Raw genomic sequence first — 13,275 nt, forward strand, 5'->3', positions numbered from 1 at the left:
TTTTTTTTTTTTTGAGACGGGGTCTTGCTCTGTGCCCCAGGCTGGAGTGCAGTGGCGCGATCTCGGCTCACTGCAAGCTCCGCCTCCCGGGTTCACGCCATTCTCCTGCCTCAGCCTCCCGAGTAGCTGGGACTACAGGCGCCCGCCACCTCGCCCGGCTAATTTTCTTGTATTTTTAGTAGAGACGGGGTTTCACCGTGTTAGCCAGGATGGTCTCGATCTCCTGACCTCGTGATCCGCCCGTCTCGGCCTCCCAAAGTGCTGGGATTACAGGCTTGAGCCACCGCGCCCGGCCCACAACATCCTTTCAATGTGTGTATTAAGTTACACTCCATTTGCGATATTTTCTGCAGCATTCCCCCATCCCCCCAATTTGATAAATAAAAAAAATAAAAGTAACATTTTAAAAATTGCTGTATTCAAAATTAATAATAAACTTTGGGGAAAATAAGCTTTAAAACAAAAGTACATAAGCAAAAATAAATAATTTACACCAACCCACTAACCTAATTTTCAGAATAAAGCCATTTCCAATTACAGTACTGTTATCTCGGGAACCAGCCTGTGGTTAAACTTTGATAATTCATTATTTTTAAAAAACAGTAATAAAAACTGAATACTAAGCAAAATCTTTAACAAAACCACTAGATTTAACTTTTTAATTTTAAATAAATTTTATAATTTTGTACATAATTCAACGTAATGCCAATATAATTAGCATTTCAGCTTGAAGAGCTGGTTTTTAACAGGGATGGGAAACTATAAATTATTCAAATAGTCTGCAAACCATGAGATACAAATAAAAATGGACAAACATATAGTAGAACAAAAACCGCAGACACTCTACTAACTGGGGAAATATCTGAAGGCTTTACATCCTTTATTATCCATAATGGCTTTTGGAATTACGATTGTGTGACATATAGAACCTTTGATATTTTAGATACAGCCTTTATTTTTTTTTCCATGGGAAGTTAAAAATCCATCATAAGACTCCATAAGACTCTACTAGTCTTGCATGTAGACTCTAGGAGTTTGTGATCTGATAAAAGAGTAACATGAAAATTTACTGTATTGCCCTAATTTCATACTTCCTTGTACACAATGAATCACTCTGAGAATCTATTCCAAGGGTTATACACACAAAAGTGTCAAGAATAAAATGTTCTCCACTCTCGCATAAAAATGTGTACAGTGTATCAGGAATGGAAAACTTCTAATTTTCCTGGGCCCAGGCTTCATGGATTTCTGCTGCCAGAAGATGAAAGACTCCTTGCTTTATTGCTCCATTGTTCTGAGGATTAATCATCCAACCCTGGTGTTTCTCCTTGTTGGATTCTAGATGCTATTCTGATGGCTTCTTCCAGAGATGGCTGTTCTCCAAGCTGAAACAGGAACACACACATCAAATGCTAACAATTCAAAAGCCACAGTCAAGAAAATGCCAAAGAAATGTTATATGCTAGAAGGAAAACTTCCCTCTGTAATTCTGACACTTGGTATTGTTAAGATACTACTGCTAACTCAATCATTAAGAGAACAAAACAATTTTCTGCAGGGGAGGATAATGCAATGCAATTTCTTTTTCTTTTTTGAATTTAGAATCCTAGGTGCAGCCAGGCCTGGTGATATGATGAGGTCTCAGCGGGGTACGGTGGCCCATGCCTGTAATCCCAACACTTTGGGAGGTGGAGGCAGGCAGACTGCTTGAGCCCAGGGGTTCAAGACCAGCCTGAGCAACACGGCAAAACCCCATCTCTACTTAAAAAATATAAAAACTGGCCAGGCGTGGTGGCTCAAGCCTGTAATCCCAGCACTTTGGAAGGCCGAGACGGGCGGATCACGAGGTCAGGAGATCGAGACCATCCTGGCTAACATGGTGAAACCCCGTCTCTACTAAAAAATACGAAAAACTAGCCGGGCGAGGCGGTGGGCGCCTGTAGTCCCAGCTACTCGGGAGGCTGAGGGAGGAGAATGGCGTAAACCCAAGAGGCGGAGCTTGCAGTGGGCCGAGATCTCGCCACTGCACTCCAGCCTGGGCAACAGAGCAAGACTCTGTCTCAAAAACTAAAAATTAGCTGGGCATGGCAGTATGCACCTGGAGTCTCAGCTGCTGGGGAGGCTGAGGCTCCCACCTCAGAGGAAGAGGCTGAGGGGCAGACTCTTCCACTTCCTTGGTTCAGCCACCCTATCCTGTCTCAGCCTCCCCTCCCCTCCCCTCTCCCCTCCCTCCCTCCTTTCTTTCTTTTTCTTTCTTTCTTTCTTTTTCTTTCTCTCTCTCTCTTTTTCTTTCTTTCTGCTGTGCCTGGCCTGCAATTTATTTGGGATTCTGATAAAATCTTCATACAGTCCGGCCATGATGGCTCATGACTACATTCCTAGCACTTCGGGAGGCTGCAGGAGGATCACTTGAGCCCAGAAGTTCAAGACCAGCCTGAGCAACATAGTGAGACCCCATCTCTATTTTTAAATGAATAAAAACTTAAAAAAAAAAATCTTCATACATGCAAGAGACAAAAGATGCTTACCTCAGCCAACAAAAGAGAGCTTCTTGAGCCTTTGGCTTCTATACCCACAAACTACATAAAACCAACAGCTGACATTTCCTCTAGTGTGTTCTAACTCTTTATCAAGTAAACACATGGGGGGAAAAATCTCCCTAAGGACAGGTAATCTGCACCTAGCCCCTAGGATTCTATATTACTTTACATTCTTTTTTTTTTTTTTTTTTTTTTTTTTTTTTTTTTTTGAGACAGGGTCTTGCTCTGTCACCCAGACTGGAGGACAGTGGTGCGATCTTGGCTCACTGCAGCCTCAACCTCCCTGGCTCAAGTGATCCTTCCACCTCAGCCACCAGAGTAGCTGGGACTACAGGTGCACACCACCACACCCAGCTAACTTTTGTATTTTTGTAGAGATAGGGTTTCATCATGTTGCCCAGGCTGGTCTCTTTTATTTTGGGGTCTCATTTGTTACCCAGGCGGGAGTGCAGTAGCACAATCTTGGCTCACTGCAGCCTCAAATACCCTGGGTACAAGTAATCCTCCTACCTCAGCCCCCCGCCAAATAGCTGGGCACTACAGGCACCCACCACCACACCCAGCTAATTTTGTGCTTTTTGTAGTGACGGGTTTTCACGATGTTGCCCAGGCTGGTCTCTAACTCCTGAGCTCAAGCTACCTACGTGCCTCAGCTTCCCAAAGTGCTGGGTTATAGGGATGAGCCACCATGCCCAGCTGCACCTAAGATTCTAAATTCTCTGCTTCCCAGAGAATGATTCCTTCTAACTCTTCTGACATTCCCCTCTTTAAAATGGGGGCTATGCACAGATTCTCAGAAGACTTATTTAGGATTTGTGTTTCCACTAGGTTTCGCTCTAAGGAGTAGCTCTTAAGTGCTTTATAGACCCCTGCCTAATTTGAAGATGCCTGGGTGGGTGCACACAGGGATGTACACCTGAAGGTTTTTTTTTCTTGCTATAAATTCCCCTAGAATATGAAAAGATGGGTAGAGAACAAAGTGCTGGTCTCTTTGAGTCCACCTCAAACACTGCAATTTCCTTAAAGTAGGCTAGGTGATAGAGATTATTCTGTACCTTGCCTCCTGTAAAGGTTAGACACAAAGCACAGTGTACAAAGTTGAGAGCTATGAGCAGCACTGCTGTCAACTGAGGACAGCCTGCCTTGGTACTCACCTGAACTGCAATCTGGGTGCCATTGGATGTTGCTACTAAGGTCAGAGGTCTGGTTTCTGTGGTTACTAAGTGATGGCTATGCTGCTGGTGCCCCATTTCTGATGAGGCAGTATGGAAGGCTGCCAAGTCTTGAGCTACAATTGCAACCTAACAAAACAAATCACACACATGAAGAATTAAATCTGAGATTTAAATAGGTTAAAGTCCACTTAATACAATGGACTGTCTTCAAATTGAAAAAGAAAAACTCCTCTGACCATAGACTTGTCAAAGCCTATATTGGAAGAAAGTTGAGGCTCATTATTTAAGGTTATGAAGTAAGCCAACGGCAAAACAGGGTAGAGGACACTGGAGAAATGGATCTGCTATGCCAGGCCCCATTAGCCAGGGAGATGTGGCTGTACCTAGGTTCAATTACCCCTAAGGGGCTGCTTGGGAAGTTATGCATGTGGACTAATTTGTACCTCAAAAGTCCATTTTTTTCCCTGAGATTGGATCATAGGAGAAAATAAATGACTATTTTCTGGTTTACTTGTCGTATTTAAAATTAGATTTCCATTTAACTAGGAAAACTGAAAGGTCCAGTGGTATTACTGACAAACAGCATCTCATCTCACACTCATTTCCCATTTTAGACTGTATGGAATCTCCCCATACTCCTCTTGCAGCATCTAGCCAGGAGGATTAAACGTGCTTTTGTGGCTCTTATACCACAAATACAACTTTTTTAAAAAGGCAGATAACATGGAAAATGGCAATTAACTATTTCTGTTAGATGATATTCTAAAATTGTACTCAGCCACATTCAGAGAAAGAATAGATTAAAAATGAAAACTGCTGTTTTACTTGGCTATTCACCCACTAAAAATGCTACATTTTAAGCTAACAGATATTTAGCTTGGATCAATCCCAGTAATGTTCCCTAATTCTATAAGAACAACAGATTTCATTCCAGCAATGTCTAAGTAGCTTATATTGGGCTAACCTTCCTGCAGATAACAATTACAAACCCTTGACAAAAATACGAAAAAGCAACTATTTGAAGGCTTTGAGCAGCAATAAAAAGCTGGAAGAAACTAGAGGGGATTCTCGAAAGAAGGGAGTCACACTGTGTTACATTTGTGTTTACAGATTTCACACTGAGGGCACTACCCAGTTTGAGCAGCATGGGGCAACTTAATGTTAAAGATAATGGAGTCCAGGGCTACCAGAATAGCAGTACAGAGAATAGCCCAGAAAGCAAAGAATCTGAGCAGGGAGCCCCCAAATCTTTGTATAAACTGTCGTCAAATCCTTAAGATCCCTGAACACAAATATTTCCAGTTTCCAATAACGTTCCAACAAGATTGGCAAAGCAGCATCTAGAAGGCTGAGAAGTTAAGGAGAGCTTTCAGTGCAACTCACCAAAAAGAGATGGAATTTGAAGTTTCAATCTTACCAAGTTATGAGGTAAGATTACATCCCAGGATTAAATATTCACCCTAAGACATAATGGCAACACTGAAACAGATCTGCCTTAACAAAGTACAAAACCCAGCCTCAACACATAATTTAACTAGTTAATAGAAAAAAAAAATCAATATTCTCCACAGAAAGATAACAAAATTCATAATCTCTATAATGTGTCATCCACAAGGTCCAGAATACAATTTTAAAATTACAATTGCTTAGCCAGGCATGGTGGCTCATGTTGTAATCCTAGCACTTTGGGAGGCTGAGACAGGTGGATCACCTGAGGTCAGGAGTTTGAGATCAGCCTGGTCAACATGGTGAAACCCCGTCTCCACTAAAAAAAACAAAAACAAAAACAATACAAAAATTAGCTGGGCATGGTGGCAGGTGCCTGTAGTCCCAGCTACTCAGGAGGCGGAGGGAGGAGAACAAGGTCAAAGACAAATTAATATACATTCTCCATCTGAAGAACCTGGAGAAAGATTGATAAAAACCCCAAATAGGCTAGGTGTGGTGGCTCACACCTGTAATCCCAACACTTTGAGAGGCTGAGGCGGGTGGATCACCTGAGCTCAGGAGTTTGAGATCAGCCTGACCAACATGGTGAAACCCCATCTCTACTAAAATTACAAAAACTAGCCAGGCGTGGTGGCCAGTGCTTGTAATCCCAGCTACTTGGCAGGCTGAGGCAGTAGAATCGCTTGAACACAGGAGGTGGAGGTTGCAGCGAGATGAGATCGTGCCATTTGCACTCTGGCCTGGGCAACAAGAGCGAAAACTCTGTCTCAAAAAGGCAAAAAAACCAAATAGATCCCCAGCAACTTGTAAGACAACACCAAGTTAATATACATATAATTAGAGTTCCAGAAGGCAGTAGACAAAGAATTTAATTAATTAATTTTTTTTTTTTTTTTTTTTTTTGCCAGAAGCAGTGGCTTCCACCTGCAGTCCTAGTTACTTGGGAGGCTGAGGCTGAGGGATTCCTGAAGCCCAGGAGTTTGAGGCCAGCCTGGGTCACAGCTACTTGGGACCGCTTGCCTTAGCCTCCCGAAGTGCTGAGATTACAGGCATGAGCCACTGTGCCCAGTCCTTATTTCCTTCCATTTACTCTTTAATTTTTCTTAAGGTAGAAACTAAGATCATTGCATTTAAAACTTTTTTTCCCAATACAAACATTTAAAACAAAATTTCCCCTAAGAATTGCTTTAGCTTCCACTGCCTGTTCTTTTCTTTTTTGGGGGGGGACAGGGCCTCCCTCTGTCGCCCAGGCTGGAGTGTAGTGGTGCTATCTCACAGTTCACTGCAACCTCTGCCTCTTGGGCTCAAGTGATCCTCCCACCTCAGCCTCCTGAGTAGCTGGGACTACTGGCATGCACCACCACACCTGGTTAATTTTGTATTTTTAGTAGAGATGGGGTTTCACCATGTTGCCCTGGGTTGGTCCTGAACTCCTGACCTCAGATGATCCACCCACCTCAGCCTCCCAAAGTGCTGGAATTACAGGCATGAGCTACCGCGCCTGGTCCCCAGATCCTATGTATATTAAAGGGATAATAAGGAAATAGTATGAACAACTTTATATCAATAAATATGAAAACTTAGATGAAAAAAACTTATAAAAACAAACTTAGCAAAATGGAAACAAAAAAACGTAGATAACTTGAATAGTATAGATCTACTTAAAAACTTGAATCCATGGGAAAAAAAAAAAAAACCTCCCAAAAAAGAAAACTCTAGACCTAGATGATGGTGTCCTGATTAATTCTATCAAGCTTTTATGGAGAAATAATACCAATCTTACACAACTATCAGAAAATACCACCGAATAGAACACTTCCCAACTTATTTTATGAGGCAAGCCTAACCCCGATATTGAAACAGGAGATTAAACTTTTTCTTATAATTTCATAATAAATTATAGATCAAGGCTGGGCACGGTGGTTCACACCTGTACTTTGGGAGGCCTAGGTGGACGGATCACGAGGTCAGGAGATCGAGACCATCCTGGCTAACACGGTGAAACCCCGTCTCTACTAAAAACACAAAAAATTAGCCGGGAGTGGTCGCGGGCGCCTGTAGTCCCAGCTACTCAGGAGGCTGAGGCAGGAGAATGACGTGAACCCGGGAGGTAGAGCTTGCAGTGAGCCAAGATCGTGCCACTGCACTCCAGCCTGGGCGACAGAGTGAAACTCCGTCTCAAAAAAAAAAAAAAAAAAATTATAGATCAATATGGTTCATATATATTGACACCAAAATCTTTAACAAGATACTAGCAAACTGTCACAGAGGATCTTAAGGGCAGTAAAAATACTCTGATGGAGTATGATCCTCTACTGATAGATGTATGTCATTATATGTTTGTCCAAACCCATAGAATATATAACACTAACAGTGAATCCGGATGTAAATGATGGACTCTGAGTGACTATGATATGTACAGTGTAGGTTTCAACAACGGTAACAAACGTGTTCCTCTGGTGGGGGTGTTGATTATACAGGAGGCTATGCATGTGTGGGGCCAGGGAGTATAAGGAAAGTCTCTGTACTTACCTCTCAATTTTGTGGTGAACCTATAACTGCTCTAAAAAAAATCATCTTTAAAAAATATATTAGTGAACTCAATCCAGCAAAATATGAAAAAGTAAACACATCATAATCAAGTGATATATTAGCTTTTTTATATGTAAATTAAAAACACAATGCTAGACCCTTTCACATCCAGTAGAATGGCTAAAACTTTAAAACAACTCCAAATGTTGGTGATAATATGAAACAAACAGAACTCTTTTTTATTTTTCATTTTTTTGAGACAGAGTCTCGCTGTCACTCAGGTTGGAGTACCATGGTGCAATCTTGGCTCACTGCAACCTCCGCCTACCGGGTTCAAGCAATTCTCCTGCCTCAGCCTCCCGAGTAGCTGGGACTAAAGGTGCGCACCACACCATGCCCAGCTAATTTTTTTTGTATTTTTAGTAGAGACGGGGTTTCACCATGCTGGCCAGGCTGGTCTCGAACTCCTGACCTCATGATCCACCTGCCTCAGCCTCCCAAATTCCTGGGATTACAGGCGTGAGCCACTGTGCCTGGCCTCTTTTTAATTTTTTTAGAAGACAGGGTTTTGCTCTGTCACCCAGGCTGTAGTACAATGAACATGGCTCACCAAAGTCTCAACCTCCTGGGCTCAAGTGATCCTCCCACCTCAGCTTCAAGAGTAGCTGGGACTACAGGCACACGCTGCCATGCTTGGCTAATTTAAAAAAAAAAAAAATTGGCCAGGCATGGTGGCTCACACCTGTAATCCCAGCACTTTGCGAGGCCAAGGGGGGTGGATCACCTGAGGTCAGGAGTTGGAGACCAGCCTGACCAACATGGTAAAACCCCGTCTCTACCAAAAATACAAAAATTAGCCGGGCATGATGGCGGGCGCCTGTAGTCCCAGCTGCTCGGGAGGCTGAGGCAGGAGAATGGCATGAACCTGGAGGCGAAGCTTGCAGTGAGCCGGGACTGTGCCACTGCACTCCAGCCTGGGTGACAGAGCAAGACTCTGCCTCAAAAAACAAACAAACAAACACAAATGTGGTGGAGACAGGGTCTTGCTACATCACTCAGGTTGGTTTTAAAATCCTGGGCTCAAGCAATCCTCCCACCTTGGCCTCCCAAAGTGCTGGGATTACAGGTGTGAGCCACCGCACCCAGCCTATTTTAAAAAAATTTTTTAACCACAAGAAGCAGCACTGAACAAATGAAACTCTTATACATTGCTAGTGGGAGTGTATGACGGCCCAACCACTTTGGAGAACTGTTTGGTACTATCATAGAAAGGTAAATATGCCTCTATTCTATGACCCAGCAATTCCATGAATAGGTATTTATCCAAGACAAATGAGAGTATACGTCTACAAACATATTTTTACTAGAATTTTTATTGCCATCTTATTCATAATAGTCAAAAACTGGAAGCATTTCAAATGTTCACCAAGGGGAGAATATATCAACAAATTGTGGTATATTGTTACAATAGAATATTGCTCAGCAATAAAAAAGAATGAACTGTTATTATATGCCAACAATGTGAGTAAATATTCAAAATGTTAAGTAGAAAAACCCAGACACAAAAAAGTTCATACTGTGGTTCCATTTATGTAATGTTCAAGAATAGGCAAAACTAAGCTGGGCGCAGTGGCTCACGCTGTAATCCTAGCATTTTGGGAGGCTGAGGTGGGCAGATCACTTGAGGTCAGGAGTTGGAGACCAGCATGGCCAACATGGTAAAACCTCATCTCTACTAAAAATACAAAAAAATTAGCCAGGCGCGGGAGGTTGCAATGAGCTGAGAACGTGTCACTGCACTCCAGCCAGGGTGACAGGGTGAGGCTCTGTCAAAAAAATAATAATAATAAGCAAAACTAATTCTATCACAACAGTTTCTGCCTAAGGAGGGTGAGTACTGGCTACAAAGGAATCACAAGGGAACTTTCTGGCATGATAGAAATGTTCTACATTTTGTTTAGGATGTTAGTTATATGGGTGCATATTTAACATAACTCATTGAATTGTAAATTTAAGATCTATGCATTTCATTGTTACGTAAATTTTACCTCAATTAAGAAAAAAACAAATTGCAGGCAAATATGAAAAACAGGTTTAACTTCACTAGTGGTCAAATGAAAATAAACAGAATTTAACTTTTGCTTGTTAATTCTGTAAATATGAAAAAAAAAAAAAACCTCAATGCTAGCAAGAGTACAGTGAAAAAGAAACCTTTTAGATCCATAACATGATTATTAAACCTTTCTGAAAAATAATTTGGCAATATGTAACAAGCAGTTTAAAATAGCTTAAACTGTTAATACAAAAATTTGTTTCCTATGAAAATAACCAGAAGCCTTTTTTTTTTCTTTCTTTAAGACGGAGTCTCACTCTTTTTGCCCAGGCTGGAGGGCAGTGGTGCAATCTTGGCTCACTGCAACCTCTGCCTCCCGGGTTCAAGTGATTCTCCTGCCTCAGCCTCCTGAGTAGCTGGGATTACAGGTGCCACACCACCATGCCTGGCTAACGCTTTTGTATTTTTAGTAGAGACGGAGTTTCACCATGTTTGGCCAGGCTGGTCTTGAACTCCTGACCTCAGGTGATCCACCTGCCTCAGCCTCCCAAAGTGCTGGGATTACGGGAGTGAGCCACCGCACCCAGCCTGCATTTTCTTAATGACTAATGATGTTGAACATCTTTTCATATGCTTATCGGCTACGTACATCATTTTACACTCCCACTAGCAGTACATGAATGTTCTAGTTGCTCCGCATCTTTGCCAACATTTGGAGGTGGTGGTGGTGGTGGTTTCCTCACTAGTTTCTTAGGAGAAATCAACATTTGGTTTTTTATTTTAGCCATCTTCTTGGGTTTGAAATGCTCTCTCATTGTGATATTAATTTGCATTTCTTTGATGATAAGAGATGTGCACTTTTTGTGTTATGTATCTTTTGTGGGAGGTCTGTTCAATGAGCAACTGAATGATTTGTACATTTAAAACATTTTTTTGGCTCATTTTTAATGGTTGTTCATCTTTTCATTGTTGATTTGTAGAAGTTTGTTACACATTCTCAATACAAGTCTGTTTTTAGACTTGTATTGTGTGAATATAGGGTGTGTATATGGTGTGAATATCTTTTCCTCAGTCTGGGAGTTGTCTGATCTTTTTCTTAACAGTGTCTTTTGGTGAGCAAAATTAATTTTGATTAAGTCCAATTTATCAGTTTTTTTTCTTTCATTATTACTACAGTTTGAATACAGTCCAAGAAATCTTTAAGGTTGCAAAACTATTTGCCTCTCTTTTCTTCTAGAAGCTTTATGATTCTGAGTTTTGCATTCAGGGTGTTATAAGACCACCAACTTCATTCTTTTTTCAAGAGTGAGACTCAACATTGCCTTTAGTATAGTACAAGAACAGTTTTTAAATATATTACGTTATTTAAGTGAAATGAAAATTAAAACACACACAATTACGAATGCATGTAACTTTGCACCAGCAATCCTGCTCTAGGAATTTATCTAGCATATATACTCACACTTATATAAGTAAAATCACATGTGCACAAGGTTATGTGTTGTTTGAAATAGCAAAAGACTTTAATTACGGCACATCCGTAAGTGGAATACAATGCAGCTTAAAAAAAAAAAAGGATGAGGAATCTGTCTATATAATGAAATAGAAAGATTTTGAAGATGTATTGTTAAGTCTAAAAGACAACATACAAGATGCAGAACAGACTAGTTTACTATCAATAAAAAAAAAAAATGGAGGCTGGGCATGGTGGCTTATGCTTGTAATCCCAGCACTTTGGGGGGCCAAGGCCTGGGCAACATAGTGAGACCCTGTCTCTACAATTAAAAAAAAAAGAAAAAAGAAAAAGACAGAAAAATTAGCCAGGCATGGTGGTGCATACCACCATGTCTCAGCTACTCGGGAGGCTGAGGTGGGAGGATTGTTTGAGCCTGAGAGGTGGAGGCTGCAATGAACCGTGATCGTGCCACTGCACTCCAGTCTGTCTCAAAAACCAAAAGAGAGCTATTATGTTAGCTGTGGGCTAGTTAACAAAAAAGGAAGGGGGAGATGACTATTTACTTATTTGTATTTGTTTGTATATGCCTAATGATTGGAAGAATACACAAAAAATTGATAAAAGTCGATTATCTGTGGAGGCAAGAATTGAGTTGATGAAGGCAGGGGTGGGATGAAGACTTTTCATTACACACCTGTATATATTTTTTGAGTTTTAAACCATATGAATATATGACATATTCAAAAAATTAAATAGTAAATTTTGCAATTATTTCCTAAGTATCTGATAATGATGATAATAGGAATAACTACCACTACTGAACACTTAATATATATGTAGGCTGAGTATCTTATATACATTATCTCATTCAATCCTTACATCAATCTTATGGGGTAGATGCCACTAGCACCCTACTTTACAGATGAGGAAAAACAGGCTCTGAGGGTTACGTAGCTAAGAAGTTGCAAAATATTATTCACTCCAAAGTTTGTGTGCTTAACTGTTGTACCACATTGTACATCTATGTAACAGTTTTGGTACTGATATATGTATTGATTGATATAACAGAAAAAAGTAATTACCTGTTGCCCTTCCGTACCCTCAGCAGTAACCATAGCAACAGAATGTGTTCCTGCTGACGAGATGACTGCATCATGGGCGGGAACTGTGATGGGCGTGCCATCCTGTGTTACCATTGTGATGGTGTTGCCAATGGCCTGCATGTCAGCTTGAGATATGTTGACCTGCAATACAGTGAATTTTACAAAGCAGTCAATGTTTCCTGTTATAGCTGACAATCTGACATAAGGACTGGGACTAATCCTTGTATAAGTTTGCTCTGTGAATGTAAATAAGTCTTTTAGAATGAAATAAACTCATTCAGTCATCAGAAAAAAATCAATATTTCTTTTAAAAATTCTTATTTTATTATTTTATTATTATTTTTGGAGACAAGGCCTTGTTCTGTTGCCCAGGCTGGAGTGCAGTGATGTAATCATAGCTCACTGCAGTCTACAACTCCTGGGTTCAAGTGATCCTCTAGCCTCATCCTCTTAAGTAGCTGTGACTACAGGCGTGACCCATTGCTCCTGACTAATTATTTGTATTTTTTTTTTTTTTTGTAGAGATGGGGTCTCACCATGTTGCCCAGACTGGTCTCAGATTCCTGGCCTCAAGTGATCCTCCCACCTCAGCCTCCCAAAAGTGCTGGGATTACAGGTGTGAGCCACTGTTCACACAATACAGGCAATACAGTATTTCTTTCTTTCTTTTTTCTTTTTTTTCTGAGACAGAGTCTTGCTTGTTGCCCAGGCTGGCGTGCAGTGGTGCGATCTCTGCTCACTGGAAGCTCCGCCTCCTGGGTTCACGCCATTCTCCTGCCTCAGCCTTCCAAGTAGTTGGGACTACAGTACAGATGCCCGCCACCACACCCAGCTAATTTTTTTTTTTTTTGTATTTTTAGTAGAGACAAGGTTTTACCGTGTTAGCCAGGACGGTCTTGATCTCCTGACCTTGTGATTCGCCTGCCTCGGCCTCCCAAAGTGCTGGGATTACAGGTGTGAGCCACTA

The 13,275-nt window shown here is 41.3% G+C and overlaps 1 protein-coding gene across 6 annotated transcripts in view; it reads right to left on the reverse strand.

Moving 5' to 3' along the window:
• Window positions 1–360: 360 nt before the first annotated feature.
• The window catches only part of LOC105488759 (zinc finger protein 143), a 63,157-nt gene continuing 50,242 nt past the window's right edge, over window positions 361–13,275 (reverse strand). Inside the window, exons 12-14 of one of the 6 annotated variants that reach the window (XM_071075114.1) lie at window positions 12,288–12,449; window positions 3,695–3,841; window positions 364–1,385 (exon numbers count right to left, since the gene is read on the reverse strand). In XM_071075114.1, coding sequence (XP_070931215.1) covers window positions 1,302–1,385; window positions 3,695–3,841; window positions 12,288–12,449 — 393 coding nt within the window. In that variant the 3' untranslated portion in view covers window positions 364–1,301. Of the gene's footprint in view, window positions 1,386–3,694; window positions 3,842–12,287; window positions 12,450–13,275 lie in introns of all 6 variants that reach the window. The other 5 variants (XM_011753155.2, XM_011753154.3, XM_011753153.2 and 2 more) reach the window with 5 other exon arrangements.

This window comes from Macaca nemestrina, chromosome 12 (genome assembly GCF_043159975.1).
Source record: "Macaca nemestrina isolate mMacNem1 chromosome 12, mMacNem.hap1, whole genome shotgun sequence".
Classification (NCBI taxonomy): Eukaryota; Metazoa; Chordata; class Mammalia; order Primates; family Cercopithecidae; genus Macaca; species Macaca nemestrina.